Source organism: Sus scrofa, chromosome 10, assembly GCF_054392235.1.
Source record: "Sus scrofa isolate SSC_HxYL_T2T_F1_AM1 chromosome 10, Sscrofa_HxYL_maternal_Yorkshire_Landrace_v2.0, whole genome shotgun sequence".
Lineage (NCBI taxonomy): Eukaryota > Metazoa > Chordata > Mammalia > Artiodactyla > Suidae > Sus > Sus scrofa.
This window is the reverse complement of record NC_139392.1, coordinates 91,886,885-91,909,448: the sequence shown is the minus strand read 5'-3', so window position 1 is coordinate 91,909,448 and position 22,564 is coordinate 91,886,885. Positions and strand designations below refer to the sequence as shown.

Sequence of the window (22,564 nt, the reverse complement as noted above, 5' to 3'; positions counted from 1 at the left end):
CTGAGGAGGCTTCCAGAAGGGTGGGCAAGGCTCGGGGGCACAGGGCACAAGCAAGGGCCCCGCAGACGCACTCGGAGGCTGGCCGTCCTGGGGTCACGGGGCGCTGGGAGGTGTCTCAGATGAAGGGCGCTTGCTGGCGCTTAGAGGGGCCTCTTCCGCCGGGCGGAGGATGGGGTGGAAAGGGGGCAGCAGGCCTTGCCTTGAAGCCTCGCTGTGCTGCCACAGTCAAACGTGTGCGTCTGCAGGGTGGCTGAGGCTCCTGTTTTGTACGATTTGAATGAGATTTTTATCCAAATTTATGGAATTTGCTTTTGTTGTTTAAGTGGGTGTTCTTCCTGTCAAGGGTCCTTCTTTTGTCCAGGGTTCTTCACAAATGCCTGCCAGAGCTGGTGCCCCACCCACCGTCTTCCTTCCAGGTTTCGTGCCGTTTTGGTAAACAGTTCTCTGGAAAAAACAAAGCATTAAGTAGCCTTCAGTCTCTTGGAAGGTGCTTCACCTCCAAAAGTAACCTGGAAATGAGTTTTATCCTGAATTAACGTCGAACATCTTTGGCAAATTACACACACCATCCCTGATGGTCGCGAACACAGGTCAGGGATCGAGCGACGTGGCCCCGCGGCCAGGCCCCTTTGCAGCGCCCGTGGCACAGCGCTTGTGTTTGCTCCCGTCTTCTCGGAAGCAGCGGCGCCCTGAGCCCTGGCTCCTGTGAGCACAGGTGCTGCTGGTGGCGGTGTGCCTGCAGTAGGAGCCCTCGTAGCGAGCATGCTTGTTCCAGCAGTGGAGAGAGGGTTTCCTGGTAGCTTTATCCCGTGGCCACTATTTACAACTGAAAGGAACAAGGTCAAAACGACCCTTCGGGTCAGATGGCGAGCACAGTACAAGATGCACTTGAGAGCTGCATGTGGTCCGCAGCGAAATGTGCGTGGGGGCGCCAGGTGTCAGGTGACTCTGCTGTGACAGGACAGCCCAGAAGCCCACAGGGCCGATGGGAATGTTAAACCTGTCGGAAAATGTGTTCGTTCAAACAGTCTGCTGGTAAAGTGAGCCGCCTCTGTGAGGAATGAGATTGAGCGATTTTGGCGGCTCTTTGGGGAAAGAAATCTGGTCTGTAGGCATCTCTCTGAAAATACATCACCATACCTTTTGAGCAAGGATTAGTCAGAATTTGAGTTGTTTTGAGATCCGGGGAGACTTAACACCTTATTTTTATGAAGAGGATAAGCGGTGGTCAGACAGTGTATCTGGTAAACCTCCAGGATCCTTCGAACAGAAACAGTGTCCAGATCACAGAGGCTGACAGGGTGAAGGGGTTTCTCTGATGTCATGTCCTTCTCCTCCCCATCAGGCTTCTGGCAGAGCGGTTCTGTGCAACAGCAAACGGCATCACAGGCAGCGTGTGTGACACGTGGCTCCCCTGGGCTCAGGGCCTGGGTCCAGGCCACTGCTGGCTTCTCCAGAATCGGTCCTTGTTAATGATACTCAGAGTACGCACAGGTGCTGTGTGTAGGGTCAGAAGCCCTAGAAACATGGGGACCAGAGCTGGCATTTTTATCTTGTTTGTTTCTCTTTCCTCTTTAGGGTTGCACCCGCGGCAGGTGGAAGTTCCCAGGCTAGGGATTGAATGGGAGCTGCAGCTGCCGGCCTACACCACAGCCACGCCAGATCCAAGCCTCATCTGCGACCTACACCACAGCTCACGGCAACGCCGGATCCTCAGCCCACTGAGCCACAGCGGGAACTCCAGGAGGTGGCATGTTTAAAGGGAGCATCCGCGTCCCCAAGGTAACTTCCTTGAAGAGAGTGAGAGTCAGCAACACATTTTCGTCTGATGTTTCAAAAGGATCAGCCTTTGATAGTTTATGGATGTAAAAGATTCATTGTAAAATGCTTTGTGGCGTTCCCACTGTGGTGCAACCGGATTGGCGACAGCTTCGGGCACTGGGGTGCAGGTTCGGTCCCCATCCGACACAGTGGGTTAAGGATCTGGTGTTGCTGCAGCAAACATGGCTCGGATCTGATCCCTGGCCCAGGAGCTCCATATGCCGTGCTGCGGCCAAAAAAGAACGAATAAAGTGCTTTGCCTTTGAGATAAACTTCTAAATCTAATTGTCAGTGATACCCGGGAGTCACTTGTTTTATACATGAAAGCTCATCTAATTAAGAGACACACTGCTGTTGAGGTTGCCGTGTCAGGACATAGTTCAGCAAAGAGCTGGTGCTCTCTGCTATTTCGAGTAGACTATAAACGCGGTCCCGGGAGTTCCCTTGTGGCGCAGTGGGTTAAGGACCTGGCGTTGTCACTGCAGGGGCCCAGGTCATTGCTGTGGTGCAGCCAGAGAGAGAGAAAGTAGCTCTGCGCAAGCGTCCCTTTCAGGTCACGGCTGTTGGCAAATCTTTCAGAATCTTCTGCGGAAGGGAGGCCACGCCGAGATGGAGCCTCAGCGTTTCTGTCAAGCTTTTCCCAGAGAGAACGACACGCTCCTCGTCATCATCAGAAACGAAGACATCGCGTCCCACTTGCACCAGGTGGGTGTGCCGGGCACGCCAGGCCTCGCGTGCCATCCTGCGGGTACCAGGCTCCTGGCCGCGGCCTCCGAGCGGGACGAGCGCGCGCTCCTGCCCCGGAGCCTGTGGCCTCCCACGGCGGCCGCGGCCTCCGTCAGCGAAGGGCGTCCTCCCAGGGGGCGGCCGGGGGGCTTGGGCTCCGGAGACGCGGGCTGCTGCGTGCGGGACGATGGGCGGCGAGGGCCTGCCCCGGCGCACGGGGCCCTGTCCCGTCTCCTGTGAGACCAGGCGGGGGGAGGACAGTGCGTGAGTGTGAGTGTGTGCGTGTGTGAGAGAGAGACGGGGTCGCCTTGCTGTGCAGCAGAAATGGGCGCAGCACCGTAAATCAACCACACTTGGATGGCTTTTTAAAAAGAGCATCCCGCGGTACCCGAGGGAGAAGGCGGCGAGGGTCTGTCCGGACGTCGTCTCGCCTCTCGGTGGCTGACTCGCAGCCGTAAATCTTGCCTCGAGAGGCCCTGTGGGGATGCTGGCTCGATGTTGCCGTGTCTACGTGTCAGCTGCAGAAAAGTAACCGCTTGTCTCAACAAGACCTGGCGGCTCGGCGGGGCTCAGGCCGTGGTGGCTGAAGCCCCAGCTCACCCCACCTCCCGCCTTCGGAGCTGCGGAGGCCACCTTGTCATTCGCTGATCTGAGGCGGTGGGCAGCGCTGCTGCGAACGCAGTTAGAGGTCCTTCGTAACTGGCAGCGTGACCAGTGCGTCCTCAAGGTCCCTAAATCTGCAGCTGCTGGGGTCCAAGTGGGGACAGTGCCTCGGGGAGCCTGTCCTCACCGGGGGCCTTGCCTCTTCCAGATCCCGGCCCTGCTGCGGCTGAAGCGCTTGCCCGGCGTGCTCTTCGCCGGCGTGGACAGCCCGGAGGACGTCCTCCACCACACCTACCAGGAGCTCTTCCGGGCCGGCGGCTTCGTGGTGTCGGACGGCAGGATCCTGGACAGCGTCTCCTTGGGTTGGTCTTTCCGCTTCGCCGTCCTCTCTGGTCGCAGCAGGTTCTCCTTCCAGGGGCCCAGATACTTCATCCGAACAGCACCAGCCACCGCTCTTGCAGCCTTGACGGCTGCCCCGTGCCGTGCTCAGCACTGTCGCTAGTTCGGCGGCTCTCCGTCCCGGGGTGCGCCCCTCACCTCTTGTTTGAACCCAGGCCCTTCGCCACCAAACCTCTCAGCACTGTGGCTGAGCTCCTGTGCGGGCACACGGGCGGTTGTGAGATGAGCAGTTTCCTCCTTCGCCCAATCACGTCCACTCCATGTCTGTTTGGAATCGGCCCTCGTTCCTCCATTTCTGTTGCCGTCGCCCCGACGGTCGTGTCCGTATCATGGGGTTAAGAACCTGGCACGGTGTCCGCGAGGATGCGGGTTCCATCCCTGGCCTCGCTCAGTGGGTTAAGAACCTGGTGTTGCTGCAAACACAAGGCGTCCTCACTGAGCTTTGACCAGACAAGCCGCAAATTCTAACATAGATCTTCTCTCGTCAAACTTCCTCTCTTCTGTAGTTCAGCTGAAGGAGATTGTCAGAATCCTCGAGAAACTGAATGCCAGCGGCAGGTGGAAGTGGCTGCTTCACTACCGGGAGATTAAAAAGCTAAAAGAAGATGTGAGGTGAGCACTTTGGGGAAGGTGAGGCCGGGGGTGGGTGGCCAGCCCCGGTCCCCCGGACACGCTCTGGGCCGGCGGGTCGCCGAAGGCGGCGCCTGGGCCCGTGGCTGCTCCTCGGAGTGTTTGGCCAGCGGGGCTCTCGGCGAGGGAAGGGCTGAGGGAAGGGCCGTGTTGCTGCCGAGGCAGGAGCCCTCCCTAGACAGCAGCGCAGAGCCTCCCGACACGGCCCCCGGCGGGGTCCCCGTGGTTGGGCTCAGGCTCTGCTCCCTGCAGTGAGCAGACTGAACTGCGGGCTGCTTCTGGACATGTTTCTTTTTCTTCTTTTTTTTAATGTTTATTTATTTATTTATTTTTGTCTTTTTGCTATTTCTTGGGCCGCTCCCGCGGCATATGGAGGTTCCCAGGCTAGGGGTCTAATCGGAGCTGTAGCCACCGGCTTACGCCAGAGCCACAGCAACGCGGGATCCGAGCCGCGTCTGCAACCTACACCACAGCTCACGGCAACGCCGGATCCTTAACCCACTGAGCAAGGGCAGGGACGGAACCGCAACCTCATGGTTCCTAGTCGGATTCGTTAACCACTGCGCCACGACGGGAACTCCTGGACATGTTTCTTGATCTCTTACGTTGCCACACTTACAAGGACAGGCAGGTTGAGACCAGGCTGTAGCCTTCATTTTATCTCAGGCCCGTCTCCTTAAAAGAAGAGATCCGGGGCCCGTGGGTGGCCCTTGGGTGTCAGGGACGTGCCTGCAGCTTGTAAGAAAGAGTCTGGCATCCAGGGGCTCCGTCGACGTGACAGGCGTCTGTCACGTGACTGTTGCAAGTCCCCGCGGGGGAGGAAGACACAGACCCACTTTAACGCCATGGGATGGAGGCAGAGAGGCCGGCAGAGCTGACCCCTGACCGGCAGGTCGGGAGGCTTCGTCTCTGGCTGACACGTTCCTTCTGCTTCCCCCACGGCGCCGCCGCCCCCTGGAAGCCAGGCCTGGGCCTGTGGAGAGCTGGGCTCTGACGGTGGGAGCTGCGAGAGGGAAGGTGGCAGGGGGGGCGGGAGACAGCGAGGCTCCTACCGCGGAGACCAGGGCGAGGGGAGAGGGCTGGGGCGCTGGACGGGTGGGCGTCAGAGTGGGCACCTTAAAACCAGGTACAGGGCAGGGCGTTCTTCTGGCTCAGCTGTAACAAACCCACTAGGATCCATGAGGTTCGATCCCTGGCCCCTCTCAGCGGGTGAAGGATCCGGCGCTGCCGTGAGCTGGGGTGTGGGTCACAGATGCGGCTCGGATCTGGCATTGCTGTGGCTGTGGTGTAGGCCGGCAGCTGCCGCTCCATTTTGACCCCTCGCCTGGGAACCTCCACAAGCCGTGAGTGCAGCCCGAAAAAGCAAAAAGACAAAAACAGAACACAACCAGGTACAGTGTGGTGTCAGTGATGGAAGTTTACACCTGCTGAGGATGAAGCCTGCAAGCAGGTTCCTTGACAGGTCGTCATTAGAGCTGCGGGAGCAGGTGGCCGGGGGCCTCCCCGCGAGCGAGCAGGACCGTGTGCGAGCGAGGGAGGGGGCTGGAGAGATGGACCCGTTTCCTCCAGAAGCACAGAAGGTAGAAACACGATTTAAAGTGAAGTGAGGCGTTCCTGTCGTGGCGCAGTAGCTAACGAATCCGACTAGGAACCAGGAGGTTGTGGGTTCAATCCCTGGCCCCGCTCAGTGGGTGAAGGATCTGGCGTTGCCGTGAGCTGTGGTGTAGGTGGCAGACGCGGCTCGGAGCCCGCGTTGCTGTGGCTCTGGCGGAGGCTGGCAGCTACAGCTCCGATTCGACCCCTGGCCTGGGAACCTCCCTATGCTGCGGGAGTGGCCCAAGAAATGGCAAAAAGACCAAAAAAAATTAAGTGAGAAAAATTAAGGAAATTCCAGCTGTTGCCTGATGTTGGTGAAGTTGGCGACCCGCTGACTGGAGAGAATTAGGTTTGGAGGGACCTGAGTGCTTTGGGAGCAACCGCTGCAGGTCTGAGGGATGCAGGCAGAGGGCCTCGGGGATCAGCGGAGGCCCACCAGGCCACCCGCGTGTCCCTCCTGGTGGAACGAGGCCCCCACGTTTTAAACACCTGCGTCTGCAAGAGGCGGGAGGACACGGGGGCTGTTTGGGGGGACCCTGACAGCGATGCCTGGGGAGCCAGGTGTGTCAGGAGAACAGAGGGGGGAAGGAGTTGGATGAAGATGGTGAAGGCAAGAGCGAGCCTAGGATGCAGGTTCACAATCAAGACACAAGCTCACATGGACTCGAAACTTAACATTTATTTTTTTATTTTTTTATTTTTTTGTCTTTTGTCTTTTTGTTGTTGTTGTTGCTATTTCTTTGGGCCGCTCCCGCGGCATATGGAGGTTCCCAGGCTAGGGGTCGAATCGGAGCTGTAGCCACCGGCCTTCGCCAGAGCCACAGCAACGCGGGATCCGAGCCGCGTCTGCAACCTACACCACAGCTCTCGGCAACGCCGGATCGTTAACCCACTGAGCAAGGGCAGGGACCGAACCCGCGACCTCATGGTTCCTAGTCGGATTCGTTAACCACTGCGCCACGACGGGAACTCCGAAACTTAACATTTTGATGTGTTTTTCAGAGTGGATTCGACTGCCTGTAAAAAGAACCTCATACTGAAATCGTACCAGAGTGCAAACATCCTCGAGCTGCTTCACTATCACGAGTGTGACTCGCGACCCTCGACAAAAGCTGAGCACCTGCAGTGCCTGCTAACCCTGCAGATCCAGCGCGTCCACGCCAGGTTCGCCGTCTTCCTCACAGGTACGTCACCGCCCGGGTTCGCATCACCCAGCTAGGCCCGCACAGGCCCACCCCAGCAATGTCCTTCCAAGTGGAGCTGCTGGCCGCCCCAAGACACGCGTGGGTCTGGCCGCCAGGAATACATGCACGCAGGCCCGAGGCGGGGCCGCTGGCCCCCAGTACAGGTGTTTGCCATTCAGGGTCATCGGCTGGGCGCTTGGCAGTGACTGAAGGAGCCCCAGTGCCTTGCAGCCCCCCCAACCCCCCCAGGAGGCAGCTGCTCCCAAAGCCTCCCACCTTGTTCAGCTAATCCAGGCTCCGTTCTCCCCCTCACCTGTATGAGGGGTGTTTTTAATAAAAGGGATTTTATTTCTACTTTAAATATATGTGTATTCATGAATTTTTCACCAAAAAGTTATTTTTCTTTTTACAGAAAAGCCCGCACTCTCCAGAGAAGTCTTTGAAGATAGTGGCATCCTTGTTACAGATGTAAATGACTTTATTGAAAATATGCAAAAAGTAGCCGCTCCCTTCAGGAGCAGCTATTGGTAAGAGCAGGGTGGCCTCTCGCACGTGAGCTGGAACTGGCGTCTGTGTCCTGAGAAACCAGTTGTTCGAAATTGTCCTGTACCTTGCACATCATGCTGTAAACGCCTCCGTTCACTTGGGGGTGGAATTGCTGCTGGTTTGGCGTAAACGGGCCCTTCTCAAGTACCACTAGCGAACTAACTAAGCTGCCTTCTGAACGACGTGCCTCTGCACCTGCATCCCTGACGCCAGGACCGGTGATGGAACCCGGGCGCGGAGGCCTTTTCCCAGCCATCAGCATCCCGCTCATGCACTAGTGCTCGTTGCTTGGTCTTACAGGTGGGCTTGTCAGCAGTTCTGCTTCCAGGTGATGCGCCTGCCGCTTTCCTGGACAGTGATGACGCCCCCAACAAGCCACTCTCGTCCCTCTCCTTGGAGACTTTCAGATGCACAGAACAGCCCTCTCACATTTGAGCAACCCTATCCTTCTTGTGTCACACGTCACTAGAACATCTGGCTTTGGTCACAGCAGCACTGCAGCTGTCCGTTTGGGGTTGCAGTGTTAGTGTTTTTAAGTTATTTTCATTTTAAACAGAATGCCTTCAAAACTATTGATTGAACTTGAGTTTCATAAGTGTACTCAAGTGTAGCAAACCTACGTCTCTTACCCAGTAGCAGTGTTTTTGCATGTTCCGGTCAGACGGTCAGAAAAGCGTATGTACTACACGTGACAGCTTTAAAGGTTTTCCCGCCTGTGTGAACACAATGATCCTATGTGGTTTTATTTGCTGTTATTCACACTACATCAACTTTTTTCCTAAACGGTACAAATTTATAAACTGTCATTTTTCACTTCGTTTTTGTACATAGTCACTACAAAAATCAACCCTGAGAAAGAAATGACCATTTATTTATATTAGAATGATTTCTACAGTAATCTTAACCTCAAAACCAAGCAAAAAAAAAAAACATTTGTAAGATACATAGTATCTATTTGGTACAAACGTTTTTGTAACTGATCTCATTTTTTTAATAAAGACAACGAAGTATCATTCAACTGCGCCTGCAACGACTTCATAGCAGAAATTAACTTTGTTTTACAGCCGTTTAAATGTTTCAGGCCATGTGGCACAGTAGCTCCCAGGGGGACGCTACCACTGCCCTCACCTTGGCCTCCGTCGTCTAGTCCCCCCGCCACCTCCAAGCAGCAGGCTGTGTGCAGCCCAGGACCCCGCTCCCCGGCGAGCCTCCCCCCGGGGCCACGCTCGGCCTCTGCAGAAACGTCCCGCGAGGCCATTTATCTGCCTTGCACCCTCCCTGCACCCGACTTTCACTCACTCGCTCCGTGTCCTCAGAGGAAGGGAGGAAGGGAGACCAGCTCTTGGCCAGAAACCCAGTCGTTTAATCGTTTAATTTTTACCCCGGGAGTGAGAATCTCCTGAGAGGACCGTGACTGTACCTGGTACACCTGAATGCGAACCTGCTAAGGGAACAGCAAAGTCGTGTTTGGGGGGCACCCCCCCCCCCCGAGGCGGAGCCACCACAGGGGAACAGGTCCACCAGCGTTGCTCCTGCAGAGGCCTGGCCCTCGTCACCCTTGCACCAAGTGGGCCCAGCACAGAAACGAACAGACGAACTTCAACAAACACGCCCGGCGTCCTGCCCTTTGTGTTTGTGCATCACCAGCTCACAGCGCAAAGAGCAGGGAAGGCCCGCTGGCACCTTAGGAGGCGGCTCGTGTAAGCAGAGCTTTTGCGCCGCGCGCACGTTCGGGTGGCAGGCAGTGTCCCCGCGCAGGGCAGCCCCCACGCTGCCATCTCTGGCCAGCGCTGGCACGTGGGAGACAGAGCAGAGGTCCCCACTCGCCGCATCTCAGCCCCCCAGGGCCTCTGAGAGCACCCACCTCTGCCTCTGCCCCGCAGACTCAACGACAAGAATCAACACAGCCCGAGTCCGCACCCCTCGGACATAAACGACGGCCTGGGACTGTCACGGGGAGACGTCCCGCCATCTACGTAGTAGAGCATCTGTCTGTCTGGCCCGACAGCGCCACTCGGGCGCATCCGAGTCCAGAAGCGCTTCAGGGTCTGCTCCCAGGGACGCCGCGGGGCAGGGAGGCAAACGAGCGGCCCGGTCACCTCCTGGCTCCAAGTGGCCGGGACACAAAAGACCAACAAGGGGGAGCTGGTTTCCAGAGTTTGGCTTTATTTTGCAGGACAGAAATCATCGGGAGCCTTTCTGAGACCGACACCACGGACGCAGGGCTCTGTCACCTCCACGCCACCCTGCGGCTTGGTCCGCGGAGGAAGCCACACCTGGGGCACAAACGCAGCTTCTGTATTTACCTGCTTCAGGAGAGGTTTCCTCCCTCTGCTCGCATCCATTTCATTAGGTTAAAACACCGCACTCGGCTTCCGCCAAAACGACTCTCCAAGTCTGGAGCTGGGTTAGAAGTGGAGGCCCACGTGAACCAAACGCGTAGCTGTGCTGCCCGGGCAGGGTCGTCACGCCTGCCGTAAAGGTACAGGGTGAGCAGGGGTCGGGGATGCTGTCCCGGCTGAGGGAATGTCGGATTCCGAGTCTCCTGAATGTCTAGAGGACAGGCGCACGCCAACTGTCGCAAACTGCACACAGCCCCAGCGCCCAGCTCGCGAGCAGCAGCAGCAGCTCGCAAGGGCAAAGGCCAGGCTGATTAAAAGATACGAGTGCTGTATCGAGTTCTGTGTCGGTATCACAATGTGTTAAAACTGATCCTTCACTAGAAAAAACAAGCCAGTATTGGTTACATGGATGGGATGTGGGAACCCGCCAATTCTGAAGAGCCACGCGGTGGAACAAGTTAATACATGATATTAGGAGGGGAGGGTCTTGACGGGCACAGGGCCCTGCCGCCGCCCGGCCTGGTTACGAGAGCAGCCTCGCGAGAGTGACGTCCTCCGCTGCGCGTCCCCGCCAGGCCGGAAGGCGTCCTAACTGAGCGCCGGGCACGGCCCTTAGTCCTCCCCGTAGATGTCGTTTTTCTTGCGCTTCATTTCCTCGAAGTCAAACTCGGACCCCGTCATCCTCTTATAGATGTCCTTGATGTCGTCACAGGTGGTCTCGAAGTGAGTGGTGGCGTCGTACGTGCGGGATATGAAGATCTGGAAGTGAAACCACAAGGACTTGGGGCCATGTCGCCACGTCGCCCAACAAAGCCCGGTCGTTACCTTTCCTGACGGCCACGCACCTGGCTGTCTGTTCCCAGATCTTTCGGGACAAGGAGGTCGCTGATGCTGACGAATCTGGAGGGAAAGAACCAGGTCAGCAGGGGCACACACCGCTCACCCCGCCGAGAGCCGCAAACCCAGGGAGGCGGGGGCCGCAGACGGCGGCTACGCAGCCAGGCCTGCGGGTGAGCTGCTGCCGGTGAAGACGTGACTCACTTCTGCTCAATCGGCTCCAGGAGCTCCAGGGCCGGTCTGATCTCCTTCTCGGGTTCCTTGGTCTCCACGGTGGTGCTGGCGATGGCGATGTACTTGCCCTGCGCAGCCACGTTGTGCGCCGAGGAGATCATGCAGACGTAGATGTCTGCAAACAAGCAAAGCGACTCGGTGCCGGGCCTGCACCCTCGGGCCTGGGCTCTCAGCCCAGCTTCTCCAAGCTCGGCTTCTCCAACGGAGGCAAACTCGGCCCCTTACAAATGCAAATGTATCCCCCAGCAGCTGTGGGCCTGCTGGCGAGGGAGGTGGCGTGGCCATGCGGAGCTGGGCGCACGGGTGAGGGTCTCTGCCCAGCTCTGCCACCGCGCCCCGGAAACCTGTCTTCTGTCTTCCTCTCCCAACCCTGAGCTTAGAAAGGGTCTGCACAGCGAAGAAAGGATTTACCTAACTGGCCGTTTCTCACTTAAGCAATATCAAGTCATAAACAGCACAAGCTGCTGGCATAATCTAAGAATTCTACAAATTCTACTCGTCTGTGTACCACCAAGTAGATAGATAATTTCCAATATAGAAAATAATTACTGGAGTTCCTGTTGTGCCACAACAGAAATGAATCCGACTAGGAACCATGAGGTTGCGGGTTCGATCCCTGGCCTCACTCAGTGGGTTAAGGATCCAGCGTTGCCATGAGCTGTGGTGTAGGTCATAGACGTGGCTCGGATCCCGCGTTGCTATGGCTGTGGTGTAGGCCTGCAGCTATAGTCTCCGATGAGACCCCTAGCCTGGGAACCTCCATATGCCGCAGCCCTAAAGAGACAAAAAGATAAAAATTAATAATAAAAAAATAGTTCCTTTACTCCTTTTAGACTTTCCCGGACGCTGTGATCTACGTGGAAATCCCTGAAAGACTGCTTTAGTCCAAGTCATCCCTTTGTTCTAGCAAGTGATCTTCTGTGATTTGGTTTCGTAAATGGAAAAAAAAAATTAAACCAACAGCTGGCCATTTAAAAGCTAACAACCCCTTTTAAGTTGAACTTTGGATAAGTAAGATTTAGGGCATCTCTCTGAAAGGAAGATGGGAAAAGCTACTAGACGAAAAGAACTGGTTAAAGGACAGATTGGGAATTACGGTTTCAGAGCTGCATCCTGATGTTAGGCAAAGCTGTCAAAGTCGTTTCCTAGCACACTGCTAAAATCAAGCACAAGTCCACGTTGGCCAATCATGTTATAAAAGCAATGCGGGCATCAGCTCAAAAAAAAGCAATGGTGACATCAGGTCACCTCCTGGGCGTAAACCTGCCCAGGCACACGACGTCCCAAGCAGGGGCGACTGCCCGCTCGTCCAGTCCAGGCTCTCAGGGGCTACAGAGGCGGGGACCGAGGCCCATGGGGGCGACCGGCCGGAGGCAGGGCTCCTAGACGGATGACACACACCGGAGCGCTGTGAGCTAAAAGGGACGCATCACATTTTATTTCCACACGTAAACTAATAGGAGCAGGTGAAACGGGGAACTCGGGATGAAACGCAAAGCAAATTCTAACGAAACCGTGCAAACATGTGCTCATCTTCAGAACTTACCGGACTTGCGGTTGACTTGGTTCTGGGGAATGATGATCTGGCAGGAGTTGGCGTCACTGGTGTTCTTGATGGGGTGGCTCAGGATGCAGATGACACGGATCACCTGGCCCACCTTCTCCACGCGGTCTTTCACGTAGCTGGGGTCGCAGATGAGCTGCTTGCAGCGCGCGATCTGCAACCCAACACGGACAGCTGTCTGACCCTCAGCGTCCACGTGACGCCGCTAGAGGTGCTGGTGCCGCTGGCCTGGGAGGCCGCCTGGCCTCTCTGTCAAGGTACCGCAGCTACCAAGTGAACCACAGAGAACTAGCACTAGCTTTGCCGACAAATCCATGAATTCTAAATTTTACGCAAATAGGAGGAACAACGTGTTGAGTGATGTTCAGATGCCCAAGTTTGAGAACTGGGCAGAACAGGGTTCAAATCCTGGCGCTCACCTAACCTCAGAGGGTTGCTGGGATTAAATCCAAGTGTCTTCAGGACGGTCACTACCTGTGAATGGACCCGGGGCAAAGCACACGCTTTCTAAATGGTACCAGGCCTAGAAACAGACCGCCCTCACTCTCGCTTCAAGACTGTACTTTCTAAGTAAAACTTAAGCTGCAAGATAAATTAGGCACTATTATAGTTTAGTCCTTTTCTTTCTATCAAAGCCCTGAAATGTCCCAAGAGGAAGCAGGTGCCTGGAGCAAAGAACGGAATGAAAACCCACGGGACACCCTCAGGAACCCGCAAGTATTATGTCTGAACACAGTTTCTGAGGAGGTTCTTTTCTGAACAGTTCTATCTGTAAGAGCTGACAGTTCATAAAGGAGGAACCATCAGCACCACTTGAGAACTTGCAAGGAACTGCAGATCCTGGAGTTGCCCCCGTCGTGGTGCAGCGGAAACAAATCCGACTAGGAACCATGAGATTGTGGGATCGATCCCTGGCCTCGCTCCGTAGATTAAAGATCCTGCGTTGCCGTGAGCCGTGGTGTAGGTCGCAGACGCAGCTCAGATCTGGTGTGGCTGTGGCTGTGGCGTAGGCCGGCAGCCGCTGCTCCGATCGCACCCTTCACCTGGGAACCTCCATATGTCGTGGGTGCGGCCCTAAAAAACAAAAGGCAAAAAGAAAACGCAGATGCAGCACAGACCTACTGAGCAAGAAATGGGCACTTTAACGAAAGTAACAATTTACACTCAAGTCTGAGAAACACTGCTCAAAACGTTATCTGGCCAGCTCCACAGCTAAATTCCAAATAAAATAATGTTAACAGTAATGAATATTGACGTGAAATTATAAATGGACAAACAGCTAAATTTATATGAAAATCTGGGAGACAGGAACCAATCCACACAGATTTATATAATACCATTTGGAACTCGTTCATAATTTCTATTTCAGTCTTAAGAGAAGCAACAATCAACACAACAAAAAATATTAAGGTCTGTTTGTCTGGGGTTTTGTGCTTTTTGCTTTGTAGGGCACACCCACGGCAAATGGAAGTTCCCGTGCTCGGGGTGGAATCAGAGCTGCATCGTCACAGATACTCACTGGGTTCATTACTGCTGAGCCACAACGGGAACTCCTGTTTATTTTTTAAACAAAGCCCGTCATCTGTAATTGGTCCTCAGGCATTAGGAAGGCCAAGTTACTCTAACGAAAACACGTCAAGTCCAGGATCACTGTTCATACCAACCTAAGTACTTACGAGGCAATAAAAGCTGTGTCACAAGAAGGCAGTCTTTTCCGCATTGTAAAAGCTGCTTACCTCTCCTTCAGATTTTACACCAATCACTTTTCCATTCTGCACAATGATTTCTTCGATGGGTTTATTCAGCATGTAGGTACCTCCGTAAATAGCACTTAGCCTAGAAAAGTATTTAAACTACAATTAGTAATTCCCAGTTGTTTCCACAGTAAAGTCTGCTTTCTTAGATCTAGTAAGTTACAGGCTCTCCTTAGAGTTTAACGACTTATAGGCAACATGCATTTGTTCCATTTCCTCCCAGGAGGCATCCGTCTAAGTCATTAAAGCCTCAACTACAAAACAATCTTCACATTCAGTCATGAACATCAAATCGGGCAAGAAACAAACCCACTGACCAGTGATGGGGGAACAGCTTCTACGACCCTACTCCTCCTGCATCCAAATAAAACTCCACCACCCAGAGCTGTCAGGAGGTCCCGCACAGCGACTCAAAGCAGGAGAAACCAAGCAGGAGACGCGAAGCAACGAAGCAACCGGATGACATCCTTCCGTGGTTTGTACGGCGCACCCACCGCCACCCCGCCCCAGGAGAACGCCTCCCCATGCTTGCAATGTGGGGCAGCTACCAAAGAAGCAAAACACTTGCAGTCTTGCGGTTTTATAAAAAACCGTAAAATCTCTCAAATCCTTAATTCACTTCAGAAATGCTTAGACAAATGAGAGAGACTCCAAGGAATCCAGCCAAAAGCAACAGCTGAAAGACAGCAAGACCTGAGCAGAGGCCACAGCTACAGGCCACGGGGCCGAGGAAGTCTCAAGCTTGACACAGCCGTATTCGAGGAACCTGGTCCACACCTACGGCCTTCCAACAGAACCCCGGGAGCACCAGACCTAACTGTGCTACAGACTGAGGATTCAGCCCAAGACGAAAGACCCATTCACGGCAAGGCAGAAAACCGAGCCTCCTAAAGGTGCATATGGCCAATCACTTAACACTGGCCACGCACACACCACACAACGGCCAACGCAAACAAAAGTCAAGACTTCTCACAGACATCTCTACAATGTACCAAAATCCAATATGCAATCAAAAATTACTAGACACATGGAGTTCCCGCTGTGGCGCAGTGGTTAACGAATCTGACTAGGAACCATAAGGTTTCGGGTTCAATCCCTGGCCTTGCTCAGTGGGTTAAGGGTCCAGCGTTGCTGTGGCTGTGGTGTAGGCCAGCGGCTACAGCTCCGATTGGACCCCTAGCCTAGGAACCTCCATATGCTGTGGGTGTGACCCTAGAAAAGGCAAAAGGACCAAAAAAAAAATTTTTTTTAATCAAAAATTAGAAATTAAAAAATTTTTAAAAAGTTTACTAGACACATTGAAAAAAGAAAAAAAAATCAAAACAAACAGATGCCCAGTTTACAAATGTTAAGATATGCAAGGGGTTAAATATAGCTACTATAAATATTCAAAAACCTATTTGAAATGGTAAAATTCCTTGAAAAATACAACTGAAAATAAAAAATAGTACACCTGAGGTCAAGAGTTCCCATCATGGCACAGTGGTTAACGAATCTGACTAGGAATCATGAGGTTGCAGGTTCAATCCCTGGCCTCGTTCAGTGGGTTAAGGATCCGGCATTGCCGTGAGCTGTGGTGGAGGCCACAGACAAGGCTCAGACCCTACGTTGCTATGGCTGTGGTGTAGGCCGGCGGCTACAGTTCCGTAATAGATCCCTAGCCTGGGAACCTCCATATGCCCCTGGGAGCAGCCCTAGAAAAGGCAAAAAAAAAAAAAAAACAAAAACAAAAACCACACAAAGAAAGAAAAGCAATGGTACATCTGAGGTCAATACTACCAAAGTAACCTACAGACGCATGCGATCCTATGAAATTACTCATGACATTTTTCACAGAACTAGAACAAATAATCCAAAAATTTATAAAGAATAAAAGACCAAAGAATTACCAAAGCAATCCTGAGGGAAAAGGGGAAAAAAAAAAAGCAGGAAGCATAACTCTCCCGGATTTCATAGGATACTGAAATGGAGTTTTAACTAAAGAACAACCCCGCCTTGGCTAAGAAGGCAGCTGCAAGCCTTGTCACTGTACCACCCTTCTTGTAATAATGTAACAACTGTTGTGCTCTCTGTCCAACCCAGCATTGCTGATCAGTTCCGCTTCTGTAACCTTGCTGGCTCAGTTTCTTAGGGAGGAACACTGCTTGGGGATGGGGCAGGTCCGGGATGCTTACATGGGAAAGTCAAGACCTTGTAGTGTATAAAAGTTTCTGAGAACAAAGACCTGGGGCTCAGACTCTGGAGGTGACTCCTCTGAGCCCGCACCGGTGCTGAATAAACCTTGCTTTTCCATAGCTCCGAGTGCTGTTTGTCTCCTTCCGTTGCCACGGTTTTTGCGGTTTCCGCAACAATACCACAAAGCTATAGTAATCAACAAGTGTGACACTGGTACCAAAAAAACATATGAATCAATGGAACAGAACAGAGAGCCCAGAAATAAACCCAGACACCTACGGTCAATTAATCTCCGACAGAGGAGGCAAGAACATTAACCAGGAAAAAGACAGTATCTTCAGCAAGCGGTTCTAGGAAAGCTGGACAGCTGCATGTAAAAATCAGTGAAACCAGAACACACACTCACACCATGCACAAAAATAAACTCAACCTAAAGACTTGACTAAGACATGACTTTTATATAAACTCCAAAAACCAGGCAAAATGCTCTACAGAGATTCCAGATGTAGCTGTTAAAGGTCCGGGGGGTGGGGGATGATGAGAGGACACAGGGACCCTCCTGGAGCGAGGACAGTGCTCCCTGGAGTTCTGCTCGCACAGGCCCAAGTCCAAGTCCAACGCAATCGCCTTTAACCATGGATCTGTGGTGTCACTGTGTGTAAATTTTACTTCAATAAAAATAAAAGCATGCGAGTTCCCACTGTGGCTCAGCAGAAATGAATCTGACTAGCATCCATGAGGACGCAGGTTCGATCCCTGGCCTTGCTCAGTGGGTTAAGGATCTGGCATTGCCACAAACTGTGGCAAAGGTCGCAGACGAGGCTGTGGCTGTGTCGTAGGCCAGCAGCTCCGATTCAACCCCTAGCCTGGGAACTTCCATATGCTGCGGGTGAGCCATAAGAAGAAGAAAAAAATAAATTTTTTTAAAAAAGCACCTTGCTACTCAGACACACCCTGCTCCTTATTCACAACCCTACTTCATGCACTTCCGCTACAGCCGAGGGGGTGGATCAGCGGGCTCTTAGCGCACAGGTTACAAACGGGTTCTCACCTTGCAAATCCTTGAGGCAGTTCTCCAAGGCCGTAGAGCGGATAAAGGTATGGGCTTTTGCCATATCTTGCCAAAGACTCACTGTAAAGCTTAATCCTATTAATGGTTTCACAACATGGTTGATCTAAATAGCTGGACAAAAGGAAACGGATGTTAGAAAAGGGCTCTGGTTTGCACTCTTCCCTTCAGTTTAAACTCATTTTCTGGGCGTTCCTGTTGAGGCTCAGCTGGTCAAGGACTCAAACGCTGTCTCCATGAGGACGCAGGTTCGATGCCTGGCCTCCCTCAGTGGGTTAAGGTTCCAGCACTGCTGCGAGCTGCAGCACAGGTCACAGATGAGGCTCGGATCCAGTGGTGCTGCAGCTGTGGTGCAGGTCAGCAGCTGCAGCTCCAACTTGACCCCTGGCCTGGGAACCTCCACATGCTGCGGCCAGGAGAGGAATGGTGGAGAGATCTTTTCCCGAAGGGACTGCGAGTCAGTACCTCCAGGTTTTACTTAAAAGATGCTAACACCAATCTGCAGCTAGAATCTCTTTTGTACAATATAGCTGTATGCTTGTTTTGTTAGAATTTTCACTTTGCAGAATTGGGAAATTCAGGGAGAGTGCCAAGAAAAATATAAATCTAAAAGCAAAAAAAACTTACTCATCAGTTCTGTAAAGGGCCAGGGCATGCCCAGTAAAATCAATAACATCTTGGCCCAAGTCAAATTTCTTATACACCTCTCGCATCGCCGTCTTCTTAGGGTCAACCCCCTCAAACGTCCTGGGATCGTTCTCATCAAAGTTGGCAACATACACCAGGAATTTTCTGAAGCGACGTTTTTCAAACAGCCCCATTAAGCCTAAAAAAGAATTTTTCAAAAAGCACATGCTCATAATAGGACACTGAAGAAAACAAAGTGTGAAAGTTTAATTACTCCACATTGCTACCCGAGGCTCTTCTAGTGCAACGTGCAATTAAAAATAGGGGAATTTTGACAATGCTTGAAAATACACTGAGGGTAAAGGAGATAAAAGGAATCCAAGTTGGGAAGGAAGAAGTAAAACTCTTCAGTATTTGCAGATGACATGATACTATACCTAGAGAATCCTAAAGACGCCACCAGAAAACTGTTAGAGCTCACCCATGAATTTGGCAAAGTCGCAGGATACAAAATTAATACACAGAAATCGACAGCATTTCTATACTAACAATGAAAGATCAGAAAGAGAAATTAGGGAAGCAATCCCATTTACCTTCACATCCAAAACAATAAAATACCTAGGAGTAAATCTACCTAAAGAGACAAAAGACCTGTACTCTGAAAACCATAAGACACTGATGAAAGAAATCAAAGACGACACAAATAGATGGAAAGACATACCATGCTCTTGGATGGAAGAGTCAATATTATCAAAATGACTATATACTACCCAAGGCAATCTACAGATTCAATGCAATCCCTATCAAATTACCAAGGACATTTTCCACAGAACTTGATCAAAATATTTTAAAGTTTGTTTGGAAGCACAAAAGACCCAGAATAGCCAAAGACATCCTAAAAAAGAAAAATGGAGCTGGAGGAATCAGGTGCCCGGACTTCAGACTATACTAGAAAGTAACAATCATCAAAACTGTATGGTACTGGCACAAAGACAGAAATATAGATCAGTGGAACAGGATAGAAAGCCCAGAATTAAACCTATGCACCTACAGTCAACTATTCTATGACAAAAGAGGCAAGAATATACAATGGAGAAAAGACAGCCTGTTCAATAAGTGGTGCTGGGAAAACTGGACAGCCACATGGAAAAGAATGAAATTAGAACACTCCCTAACACCATACACAAAAATCAACTCCAAATGGGTCAAAGACCTAGATATAAGACCAGACACTATAAAACTCTTAGAGGAAAACGTAGGCCAAACACTCTCCAACACAAACCACAGCATCTTCACAGATTCACCTCCTAGAGTAATGACCGTAAAAACAAACAATTGGAACTTAAGTAAACTTAAAAGTTTCTGCACAGCAAAGGAAACCCTAAACAAAACAAAAAGACAACCCACAGAATGGGAGAACATCTCTGCAAATGAAATCAACTGACAAGGGATTCATCTCCAAAATTTATAAACACCTCCTACCACTCAATACCAAAAACACAAACCACCCCATCAAAAAATGGGCAGAAGATCTAAACAGACAATTCTCCAAAGAAGACATACGGATGGCCAAAAAACACATGAAAAGATGTTCAACATCACTCATTATTAGAGAAATGCAAATCAAAACCACGATGAGGTACCACCTGACACCAGCCAGAATGGCCATCATCAAAAAGTCTACAAACAATCAGTGCTAGAGAGGGTGTGGAGAAAAAGGAACCCTAGTATACACTGTTGGTGGGAATGTAAATGTGTGCAACCACTGTGGAAAACAGTGTAGAGATTCCTCAGAAAACTAAACATAGAACTCCCATTTGATCCAGCAATCCCACTCCTGGGCATCTATCCAGAGAAAACCATGACTCGCAAAGACACATGTACTCCAATGTTCATTGCAGCACTCTTTGCAATAGCCAAGACATGGAAACAACCTAAATGTCCATTGACAGAGGAGTGGATCAAGAAGATGTGATACATATACACAGTGGAGTATTACACAGCCATTAAAAAGAATGAAATACAGGCATTTTTAGCAACAAGGATGGACCTAGAAATTATCATGCCGAGTGATGTCAACCAGACAATGAGACACCAACATCAAGTGCTATCACTGAGGTGTAGAATCTGAAGAAAGGACGCAATGAACTTCTTAGCAGAACAGATACTGACTCACAGACTTTGAAAAACTTATGGTTTCCAAAGGAGACAGTTCGGGGGGGTGGGGGGATACGCTGGGGTTGTGGGATGGAAATCCTATATAATTGGATGTGATGATCACTGTACAACTATAAATGTAATAAATTGAGTAATTAAAAAAAAGAAACACACTGACAGCGTATTTTAAAGTTTCCTAACACTTTAAAACAAATCATAACTATAACATAAGCTATTAAGTCTTCGATTTTACAATACAAGTAATTATAACCAGTAATTAATTAAATGTAATATGTCCAATTATATCTATTTGGTACAAGATAAATAGGACTTTCAAAAATTATTACTCGTGAAGGCATCTATCTGACCGTTCCTTTGAAAGCTCTGATCTGTACTCTGCCAATGGCCTAAAATTCTAATTGCTCTTCATTTCTCTCTTCTTCTGTCTGCGAAGATACACTCTGGCACTTAATGGAAAAGCAGCTTAGATACCAAGAGCAAACTGACCTCAAAGAAATTCAGATGCTGGTTATGCTGCCAGTCACTTTAATGAAGTCCTAGATAATCAGTTCACTGCTTTTTGCACTCAAAAGCAGAGGAGAAGGCGACAGACCATCACACAAGAAACCCTCAGCCTTCCTGCTACTGCATGTAGCTGGCCCAAGGACAAGGTCAAAGGAAAAGAAAATGTTCTGGTTCCGTCCCCTTCCCCCCCGCCCCCCCCGTCTTATTAAACTATACGGCTACTTTAAAAACACCTATAACTTTAAAAATAAACTCCTAAAACCATTTCTAACTGTCGACAGTTTAATATTTTGATACTTTTAAAAAAATTTTGATACTTTAAGTGTTATTTTCGCCAAGACTAGTTGAGATCCACAAAACTGAAAATTAAAATGATCAGGAGGCTATTCCTAACAGCTGACTACATTTAATGTAATATTTATAACATAGCTTTTAAAAAAATGGACAGGATCCCTCAGGAAAAGCCTAAGGCTAAAAAGAGATCCCCATTACCACACAGCACCCTAATTAAGACACGAGCGCGGCTGTCAGAGTGCGACAGCCAAAGGCAGCCGAGCCACCTGCAATGAACTTCTGGCTGGTACCTAAAGCTACGACCAACAGTTTGCTGTGGAATTTTCGCATAACTCTTGGGATAAAAACAAAAATCTACTGTGTCTTCTTAAATTCCCCACTCCTTCCTCGTCTCTCACCTCTGTCCCTCCTCTGAGCCTCCACCCGACAGGGACACTGCCAGCACAGCGGACACCGTATCACGCACAGAGTGTGATACCGAGCTGCCCTCCAGCCTCGTGCATCAGAACCAGGTACCAGGAGTTCCCGTCGTGGCGCAATGGTTAACGAATCCGACTAGGAACCATGAGGTTGCGGGTTCGGTCCCTGCCCTTGCTCAGTGGGTTAACGATCCGGCGTTGCCGTGAGCTGTGGTGTAGGTTGCAGACGTGGCTCGGATCCCGCGTTGCTGTGGCTCTGGCGTAGGCCAGTGGCTACAGCTCCAATTCGACCCCTAGCCTGGGAACCTCCATATGCCGTGGGAGTGGCCCAAAAAAATAGCAAAAAGACAAAAAAAAAAAAAAAAAAAAAAAGAACCAGGTACCAGCACCACTGCAAACCCTGAGACCTGGTCCCCATTTAAGGGTTCAAATATTCCTACCATGTAATTTTTACGGCAGCTCCTTCCGTATGGGGACGCCTCCCTAATGGCCCTGGTGTTAAAAACTACGCCCTGCACCCCGCCCTTCACCTCCCCAGCCCCGTGCCACCGTCTTCCGGGCTCTCCCCTATGCACCTACTGCCTTTCTCCTGCTAACGAAGGCTCCAACAGGGAACGCATTTTGGTCCTCACGTTTTTCCTTCTGCCGAACCCTCTCTATCTCCAAAGCTAGAAGTAGGTAAGTTCTCAAAAAATATTCAATCCACATCTGATGACAGTGAATATAAAAGCAGCTGACTTACTCATATAAAGAAAATATTGGAGTTCCCGTCGTGGCTCAGTGGTTAACGAATCCGACTAGGAACCATGAGGTTGCAGGTTCGATCCCTGGCCTCGCTCAGTGGGTTAAGGATCCAGTGCTGCTGTGAGCCGTGGTGTAGGTTGCAGACGCAGCTTGGATCCCCTGCTGTGTCTCTGGTGTAGGCCGGCGGCTACAGCTCTGATTAGTCCCCTAGCCTGGGAACCTCCATATGCGCAGGAGTGGCCCTAGCAATGGCAAAAAAACAAAAAAAAAAAAAAAAAAGAAAGAAAAAGAAAATATTGAAATTATATGACAGAAGGA

General features: G+C 51.2%; 2 protein-coding genes across 10 annotated transcripts in view; one reads left to right on the top strand and one right to left on the bottom strand.

The window, feature by feature from the left end:
- The window catches only part of TASOR2 (transcription activation suppressor family member 2), a 69,891-nt gene extending 61,368 nt beyond the window's left edge, over positions 1 to 8,523 (top strand). For all 7 annotated transcript variants that reach the window (XM_021065052.2, XM_084980564.1, XM_084980565.1 and 4 more), the window contains 5 exons: positions 2,401 to 2,526; positions 3,359 to 3,512; positions 4,056 to 4,161; positions 6,778 to 6,959; positions 7,372 to 8,523. In XM_021065052.2, coding sequence (XP_020920711.1) covers positions 2,401 to 2,526; positions 3,359 to 3,512; positions 4,056 to 4,161; positions 6,778 to 6,959; positions 7,372 to 7,490 — 687 coding nt within the window. In that variant the 3' untranslated portion in view covers positions 7,491 to 8,523. The remainder of the gene's footprint in view (positions 1 to 2,400; positions 2,527 to 3,358; positions 3,513 to 4,055; positions 4,162 to 6,777; positions 6,960 to 7,371) is intronic.
- A 1,128-nt stretch (positions 8,524 to 9,651) lies between these two features.
- GDI2 (GDP dissociation inhibitor 2) overlaps positions 9,652 to 22,564 on the bottom strand; it is a 36,502-nt gene continuing 23,589 nt past the window's right edge. For 2 of the 3 annotated variants that reach the window (XM_084978944.1, XM_084978945.1), the window contains exons 5-11: positions 18,108 to 18,306; positions 17,463 to 17,594; positions 14,219 to 14,318; positions 12,465 to 12,636; positions 10,889 to 11,033; positions 10,693 to 10,747; positions 9,652 to 10,606 (exon numbers count right to left, since the gene is read on the bottom strand). In XM_084978944.1, the coding sequence (XP_084835070.1) occupies positions 10,460 to 10,606; positions 10,693 to 10,747; positions 10,889 to 11,033; positions 12,465 to 12,636; positions 14,219 to 14,318; positions 17,463 to 17,594; positions 18,108 to 18,306 (950 nt within the window). In that variant the 3' untranslated portion in view covers positions 9,652 to 10,459. 3 annotated transcript variants of the gene reach the window in all.